We start from the raw sequence: 9,162 nt of genomic DNA on the forward strand, positions 1-9,162 counted from the left end.
TACCAAATTAGGATGATAGTGTTGTCTGACACAGAACACCTATAGATATTAGAAATGAATGTAATGATTGGAATAATACTACAGTGGCCCAATTTCATATTCGTACAGGATACCGATTTCACATCAAGTTAGTAATAAACTATTAAATGATGTATTGAGTTTAAAATTCTTTATCCATATTGAAGGTAATAGGTGTCATCTATTATTTGCGAATCACAAAATGTTTCCATTTACATTCATCTTTGGATTAATGTAAAAGTATTGAATTTATGTCTAAAATTCACACAATTCCATATTCGTACACCTACCAAAATTCGAACGTACAACATTCAAAACTAAATTTAAAAGCTCTATTTGATTGCTGAAGTGCTTTGTTATGGTGTTTAGATGTAGTGAAGTACATTTGGACAATTTATTAGCAGACCTGGTGTAGTGGTTAGAACACTCGCCTCTCACGCCGAGGACCTGGGATCGAATCCCATCCCCGACATAGTCACTTATGACGTAAAAAGTTATAGTGACGACTTCCTTCGGAAGGGAAGTAAAGCCGTTGGTCCCGAGATGAACTAGCCCAGGGCTAAAAATCTCGTTAATAAAGTCAAACCAACCAACCAAAATTATGAGAAATGCCAGTTTACAATGATTTTTGCTATAAAATCCAATGATCCGAACAGTAACGTTCATTTTTGTCATTGAATCCAATCTATTAATTATATTCGTGGGCTCTGATAGAAATTTAGTTGGAATGTATACAGTTTACAGAAATCATAAATAGTTTTTATCTCTTTTGAGTTCAGAAAATTGTGGTACCATAGATTCAAAACTCTTCTAAAATGATATTTTTAATCAATGTAAACCAAATTTTCATTCTAAACAACAGGTAAAGGTCAATTTTGAAATTGTCTGTAAAAAGAATTTGAATCACGAACTTCGTTTTACAATAAAGTACCCTAAACTACGCTGTACATACCTCAACATAATTGATGTTATCGGTCTCTTCAGAGCACTTATTCGTTGGACTGTGAGGAATAACCCCGCTGAAGACACCGACTCGATTTGCTGCAATCGCGCACTTTAAGCATTTCCGCACTTGTAAAACTTCTGCGATAATCCAGTGGTAAAAGAAATGCGCAATATCCAATGTTGAAACATTGGAACAAATGTCAAATAAAATAATTAATAATTTCAGGCAAAAATCGTTACAATCTTCTATTGCCACGATTTATGCGTTATATATTTAGGCTAAGTTAATTGAAAGCGTTTTTTTCTCTTATAAGCAGGTGAAATCAACTCACCTGTAAACAATTTGAACTGCTACGGCAAATGAAATGTAATACGTTGTTAACAAAATGTTAATAAAATCTCAAATTTGTTTTTACCAAATTAGGATGATAGTGTTGTCTGACACAGAACACCTATAGATATTAGAAATGAATGTAATGATTGGAATAATACTACAGTGGCCCAATTTCATATTCGTACAGGATACCGATTTCACATCAAGTTAGTAATAAACTATTAAATGATGTATTGAGTTTAAAATTCTTTATCCATATTGAAGGTAATAGGTGTCATCTATTATTTGCGAATCACAAAATGTTTCCATTTACATTCATCTTTGGATTAATGTAAAAGTATTGAATTTATGTCTAAAATTCACACAATTCCATATTCGTACACCTACCAAAATTCGAACGTACAACATTCAAAACTAAATTTAAAAGCTCTATTTGATTGCTGAAGTGCTTTGTTATGGTGTTTAGATGTAGTGAAGTACATTTGGACAATTTATTAGCAGACCTGGTGTAGTGGTTAGAACACTCGCCTCTCACGCCGAGGACCTGGGATCGAATCCCATCCCCGACATAGTCACTTATGACGTAAAAAGTTATAGTGACGACTTCCTTCGGAAGGGAAGTAAAGCCGTTGGTCCCGAGATGAACTAGCCCAGGGCTAAAAATCTCGTTAATAAAGTCAAACCAACCAACCAAAATTATGAGAAATGCCAGTTTACAATGATTTTTGCTATAAAATCCAATGATCCGAACAGTAACGTTCATTTTTGTCATTGAATCCAATCTATTAATTATATTCGTGGGCTCTGATAGAAATTTAGTTGGAATGTATACAGTTTACAGAAATCATAAATAGTTTTTATCTCTTTTGAGTTCAGAAAATTGTGGTACCATAGATTCAAAACTCTTCTAAAATGATATTTTTAATCAATGTAAACCAAATTTTCATTCTAAACAACAGGTAAAGGTCAATTTTGAAATTGTCTGTAAAAAGAATTTGAATCACGAACTTCGTTTACAATAAAGTACCCTAAACTACGCTGTACATACCTCAACATAATTGATGTTATCGCAATATACAGTTATCTTTGAATAAATATTCAAATTATATTCAAAATAGCACCCTATTTTGCTATTTATTGATTTTATTAGAAAAATACAAAATAACTTGAATGAGCAGAGAGCATTGATACACTTTTTACTAGAATATATTCTGTCGTTTTCATCATTTAAAAAAACGTTTATGTTGCGGTTACGGCCATAATATTTATTCTATAAATCTCTATAATCATGTTTGGTAGTAAAATGTAAATTAAAAATAATAATTACGCAATGTTTCGATAGGAACATTAACTATGGATTATGTATATCCATTGAGGAGTAAAACTTAGAGAAATTGACCACCATTTTTTGGTTTTGGATTTGTTATAAATGTTATATTACCTAAGATCCAAAAGAATAAGTTGTCGATATCCACTCCTAGCTACTCTAAAACTGATTATAATTTTTTGAAACTTATGCAATATTCGCAGCAATCATTCTTGAGAAAGCGATGTTGAATAATGTGTAAGTTATTGTTAAACTTACCGAATATTTTAGCAAACCACATGGGACAAGTGGTATATTTCTTAAATTTACTTAAGTTAGAAATATGTCCGCTTATAAATTTTCCAAATGTACTTTACTACATCTGAACAACACAACGAAGAACTTAAGCAATCATCTAGTCCATCAAACATGAGTTTTGAATGTTGTATGTTTCTTTTTTGTTAGGTGTACGAATATGGAATTGGGTCAATTATAGACACAAACTCAATACTTTTCCATTATTCCAAAGATTTAAGCAAGTGAATAAAGTTTGTCATTGCCAAACAATAGATGACACCTGTGACCTTCGCTATTGATAAAGTATATCGAAATCCATGCACCATTTAATAGTTTTATACCAACTTGATATGGAAACAGTGCCCCGTACGAAAATGAAATTGAGTCACTGTAATAAAGAATAAAAAAAAATAAAATAAAATATATTTTAGATACACTAGGTTTATTTTTTAGCAGTTTTGTTATTACAAGTTTTATTCCTCCTTCGGCACCGGGCCCATTTTACACTCTGGGTACTTTTCGGTCAGGTAACTGCGGACCTCACCCGATTCTGCCAGCAATCTCAGCCGAACCTTGTCCTGATTCCGCAGATATTCGCGCTTTTTCATATAAATATCATACGAGCGGTACTTGGTGTAGAATGGCGGGAACTTCTTTCTCTTAAGCTGAATCTTGCCATCCATGCAAAACTGCGTGTAGTCAAGAATTTCGTTGCTCTCCAGCTCTTCTTCGGTCCGGCATGCAGTCGGACTTGCAACCACCTTCGGGAAGTTTCCATTTTCCGGACGGAATTCCACAACGTGTAAACCTTTCGATTCGGCAATTTGCTGATGATTCTTCTGCTGAAGCAGTCCGATGAAGAACGCCTTAACCACATGCTGAACGTTGGTTGAGCCCTCGCACTTCGCTCGAAGATCCTTAATTCCAAGAACTTCGCAGACGGATTTGATGGCACGATGGCACTTCAAGCCGTAGCCTTCCGGTTTTCGTTCGACGAAGATTTTAGTCGCACCAAATGCGCAGTAAAAGTCGTGGAATACGGTATGACCATTGCACAGATCGAAATACATCAGTTTCTGGCCGGCCCGATTCTTCGCCTGGCGTAAAGCTGCCTTTATATCGATGGCCTTACCGAATCCGAAACCTGCCAGCCCATGGCTATTCCCCGTTACGGCCATAGCGGACACGCGCCTTTTCCTACCAAGATTACCTTTCATATTGACAACGGTCTTCAGCTCCAGACACTTTGTGTCAAATCCTTCGAACTGGTCTTCTCCAATGGCATCCGGTGGTCCTATGCTTCGCCCTGGCATTTTCGAACCCGACCAACCACGTTCCAGAGGACTCAGCTTCATTCGCTTAAAATTTACCATCTCATCGCGAATCTTCTTCAGCTTTGCCTCTCGTTCCTTGTCCTCCGGAAGCTGTTGCTGCTGAACCAACTCGCGCCCCCGAATAATCGGTGCCGACAATCCGGGCCAGACAATATTGGCTTTGCCGAACCCAATCACCTGTCCTTTGTTCAAATCTTTCGGAGTAATCCGTCCGGATCCTTTACCACGTCCTCGCTTCTTTCCCGCATTACTGACCGAAATGATTCCCTTCCAAATCTCCTGCGCTGGTACTAAAAAGAAAAGGAAATATATGTGTTTAACTTTCTTCACCTGGGCCTGCAGCATAATAAAAATATTAATTTTCGTTTTTTTTTTTTTAACTTTTTTGATCAATGGGTTACATGCATGGCCCGATTCGCTGCTCGCCACATAGTAACGTACATGCGCTAGTGTCTATGCACAAAAATCGCTAAAGGGTAACGCGAAAAATCTCGAAAACTTATTCGTACAGACTCAAGTCAAAAAAGTATACAAACTTACTTTATCAATCCTACGTGTTTCGCAGACGAAATTCTACAAGTTGCGCTCTGAACCAACTTTATTTTCACTTTTAAAACGTTTAATTCCCAGATTTACAAAACGACGAAAGTAAGGTTTTCAACTTTCGCAACCTAACCACTACTTTCGCCGCCCCGCTGTATGGAGAGACAAAGTGACTTAACCACGAATCAAAACAGAACACTACTTGAGTCGATTTTACACTGGTAGAAAAACGTCGCAAGTAACTGAATAAAACGGCTTATAATTTTGTCATAAAATTCTTGTGTGAAATAAAAGGAACTCCTTAGTTTTTGAACGGGAGCTCATTATATGCAAAATTTAAGCAATGTACACGTCAAAAAAATGTTAAAAGGTGATTCATTTTAAAACAGTTTTAGAAGACAGGTTGTGATTCTTCTGAATTAATTATCTCAAAACCGTATGGAAGTTACTTACGTCGATTTGAAAAAGTAATCGAGATATTTGTATGGCGAAATGCATCTAACGCAGTGGTTCTCAACCTTTTTCCAGCTGCGACCCCTTTTGAAGTTCGACAAACATTCCGCGGACCCCTAGAATGGATGGTCTCGAAAAGAAAATTTATAGTAGCCTTCCAAAGATCTCATTAGCAACCAGCAGATACGTTGCTTAAGTCAGCGATTTGGGACTTACCCCTGGCACTCACATCAATTGGCTATGTCCTTGAAAAATTTGCATCTACTTAAGCGAGATGCAGATAATTGTACAAATTCTCATACGTTTTTACAAACGGATAATCCAATACTTCTGCGAAAATCATCAGGAGACCACTAAATTTACTAACATTCTTGTCGAGAGTTTTACTGACTTTCATTCTGAGAGTCTGATAATAAACTTGTGAGAAGTATCTTGACAAAATCAACAGAAAATCGGCTTGTTGCAAATATTCACAACTGCACAATGAAGTTCTGTTCGGAATCCATAGAAAAAAATCACTAGATATGAAAGTTTTCTTTGGGTGTTCTCAAGCTCTCCATCATAATTTTCGAAATTCTAGCCAAGAAATTTTCCAAAGAAACGTTAAGTGTCCTTCATGCTGCTTGAAATAATATTATTAACTAGCAATAAACTTTAAAAAAAGCCAACTGAAGGCCGTTGCAGGAGTTCGCCTGGAAGTCTTGTCTGCTCAAGAATCTTTGCAAAAATCTTTAAAGGCCAATCTCTCTATTTTTTTCTAAAAAATTCGAGAAGATTGGATTGATTATTTAGAAACAGAAGAATTTCAAATTTCTTCAATTCAATTTCTCAATATGGGATTTTTTTTTTTGAAAAATCGCGCATTACTTCTCTAGAGGAATTCGCGATTAGGGCCTATCTGACAAATCAATAACAATGAGAAAATAATCAATGAAATTTTCATGTGCAATTTTAAATCCCAATTGGAGAAAATATACTCAAACTTTAACCTTTTCACATTAAAACATATTTCATAAACTAAGTTTTAAAATCCTCATCAACACCACACACATCTCCTACAATTCCCCTAGCTATTTCGTACTCAAAAAATCTTTAAAGGTTTCGCCTAAAACGTACTCGAGAATGCCAGTATCGCCCAATGTTATGAGCCTGTAATCGATGTTATTTTCAGTGTCGTCTATTACTTTGCGCCGTGTTTACATTCTGGTTTCATTTAAGCCCGCCATGTACGCCTTGTTTATTTTTTGTTTGCAGTGTCGCCGTTTACTCTCGTGTTTTGATTTCGATTTCAGATGCGCCCATCACTTTGATAAACAAAAACACAGGCGTAACCAATAAAGTGTGTGGTTTGGCATGAGGTGAAGTTTCGTCTTCTACAAATTTGCGTTTTTTGAATAGTTAAATTATCGATAGGGGAAAAGTTCAAGTGCAGTGAATAGACAATCGAGCTACAATTTCAACGCTATATTTTCTTAAATTGTGTACATTTTGTCAGTTTCGCCTGATTCGCGAATCTTTCTAGTTCTGATCTCGCCCTAAAAGCCATTGGTAATTATGTGTGTAGCTCGTTGTTTCTATGAATTTAAATCATTGTGGCCACCAAATTTCGATTTTGAAATTCCCGCTTTTTTCCCGGTTTTCCCGGTACATTTCACAACATTTTCCCGGTTTTTAGTCCTTTCTTTCCCACGACTTTAATCCACTTTTTCTATAGTAATTTAATGGTTTATCAATTGTTTCATTATAGGAAAATAAGTTGATTACTAGATTGTTCTAATCTATATACAATCTTTTTCTGAAAACTAGAACATAGGAACATAGTATTCATCTTAATAGATTTGTCTCGCGTTCGTTGAAAATCAATGGAGTTCTGGAGCTACCATGAGGTGGTAAATTGTAAATAATAAATATCAAATTTTTAAGTTTAAGTTCTAAGATCTAGAAGACCTGACAACCGTTCGCGTTGAAAATTTGATGGATTGGTTACATTCTGGTGATGATCAAACGATCAAAGCTGAACTCAGAGCGCTGTTTGGTTTTCTAGACTCGTGTTCTTGAAAATTCGAGGTATGGCTTTGGATTATAATCATCTTAAGTGTATCTTACTGCTGAGTTTCAAATAACTTGGCAGACAAAAGCCTCAGGTGCCTGAGTTAATCATAAAGATACCCAAGTAGTTCCTTACCATAATTTGAAGTATATCAATTCTTATTCCATTAGATTGTCTTCAAAAAAATGAAGAGTTCTCTAAAGCAAATAAGTTCAAGGTAGGGATGAAACGTTGAAGCGCTTAATTTTAATAACACTGAAAATTATCACTTTCGATACCCACCCACCCTCTCGTAATGCATTTTTATGGATATTCTACACATTTTATATGAGCTGTAACAGCTTGGGCGTTATGAAAATCTTGAATGATCCTTTATTCAAAATGTTAACGATTAGATAACTAGCGAGAAATTAAAAGCTTTTAAAAATAAAGGATTGCTTTCAAGATTTGTTTTGATACATGTATTCAGCAACTACAGAAGAGTGCTAAACCAATCTGCAATAAGGAATTGAACATTAGTTCAAATCGACGAGCAAAAAAAATACCGAATAGATTCAAGTATATAAAAAACATGAAAACAAATAATTACAAAAAATGTTTCGAGGCATTGCTAAGAAAAGGGTGAAACATGTTTAAGAAATATGGTGTAGCATGGTAGAAATGAAATTATTAATGTTCGAAAAATATTTGTTCATAATAACGGATTCCTCATGACAATATCATTAAACATAACTACTTTCTACAACTTATTTTGGAGGTTGGTTTTAAGATAACAGCTTGGGGATGTTCGTTTAAAACGTCCCGGTTTTTTCCGTCTTTTTCCCGGTGGACTCAAATTCCCGTCTTTTTCCCGTTTTTCCCGGTTCGGTGGCCACCCTGATTAAATGGAATTACACGTTGTTCAACAAAGCAATGGTGAAGAAAGGATTATTCTCTACTTGCCAGTGGTGTTGGTTCGGATGTTTGTTCATTAATTATCTCAGAAACAATGATAATGACTATCATGCCTACCAAATATTTTTTCGATTAATGCTTTCATTTACTAGAAATTTGAAATTAGATGCCTTTCCCCATACAGAATAAAACGAGAAAAATTCTGCTGATCAACTGAGGTCTAGAGCTAAGCAGGTACCTAATCCTCTGATGTGAAAATAGTACCTAATATACGAATATGCAAGTGAGTCACTGTAACGCAAAACTTTAATAGCTAATACTGGGCTAATTATGCCACAGGCCCCTGATTCACACAAATCAAACTTACACTTGTTAAAGAAGCTGGTTCCTCTGGAATTATGTAACGTCGGAAGGGAAGGTTGCAGAAGTTGCCGGCCAGTAGCAGACGATGACGATTCTCCCGCACGATGATGATGATTGTGGAAGCATGCGGCAATCGGAGTGCCACCACTCGAGTTCGCTAGCGTTCGCGTAATGTTGAGCGACGAGAAGCTACGAATCAACGATTCGCTGTTTGCGGCCACCAAACGGAACATTTTGCTCCGCTTTTGCACAGGATTCAATGAAAAATACCACTATTTTTACTCGATTTTACTCATTACAGACGAACAGAGATGAATGGCTGACCAGAATGTTTACGTAAAAATCGTGTTTTGATTTTTGACAAGAATGACAGAGGGGGTGGGAAGGCGTTCATTTTGAGTTGTAAATTTGTCACAGGGAGTGCTTATAGTTTCGCCTAGCCAAATGCAGGTGGCGGTAAAATCTCGCGTAATTTACGATAAGCGCTAATGGCGCTAATCATGGTGCTCATACTTATTCTATTGCTGTTTGCGTTTGACGTGCAAATTCAGTCTAACTGAGCTTGAAGTGTGGTAACACTTCAGTAACCAAAGGATACTTAGCAACCATAATGCATATCACCGCC

General features: G+C 36.1%; 1 protein-coding gene across 1 annotated transcript; it reads right to left on the bottom strand.

Moving 5' to 3' along the window:
* Positions 1-3,321: 3,321 nt before the first annotated feature.
* LOC5578994 (28S ribosomal protein S5, mitochondrial) lies at positions 3,322-8,902 on the bottom strand. The gene is made up of 2 exons (XM_001664123.2): positions 8,542-8,902; positions 3,322-4,524 (listed from the first exon to the last, which is right to left on the bottom strand). Exons 1-2 carry the CDS (start codon positions 8,768-8,770, stop codon positions 3,374-3,376), a joined length of 1,380 nt encoding a protein of 459 aa, XP_001664173.2. The 5' UTR covers positions 8,771-8,902; the 3' UTR covers positions 3,322-3,373.
* Between the last annotated feature and the right edge of the window lie 260 nt (positions 8,903-9,162).

This window comes from Aedes aegypti, chromosome 1 (assembly GCF_002204515.2).
Source record: "Aedes aegypti strain LVP_AGWG chromosome 1, AaegL5.0 Primary Assembly, whole genome shotgun sequence".
NCBI classification, from domain to species: domain Eukaryota; kingdom Metazoa; phylum Arthropoda; class Insecta; order Diptera; family Culicidae; genus Aedes; species Aedes aegypti.

Coding starts and splice junctions, on each gene's coding strand:
- LOC5578994 (XM_001664123.2), bottom strand. CDS start 8,770: ATGTTCCGTTTGGTGGCCGCAAACAGCGAATCGTTGATTCGTAGCTTC. Junction 4,525..8,541: donor AACCAGCTTCTTTAACAAGT/GTAAGTTTGATT, acceptor TTTTCTTTTTAG/TACCAGCGCAGGAGATTTGG.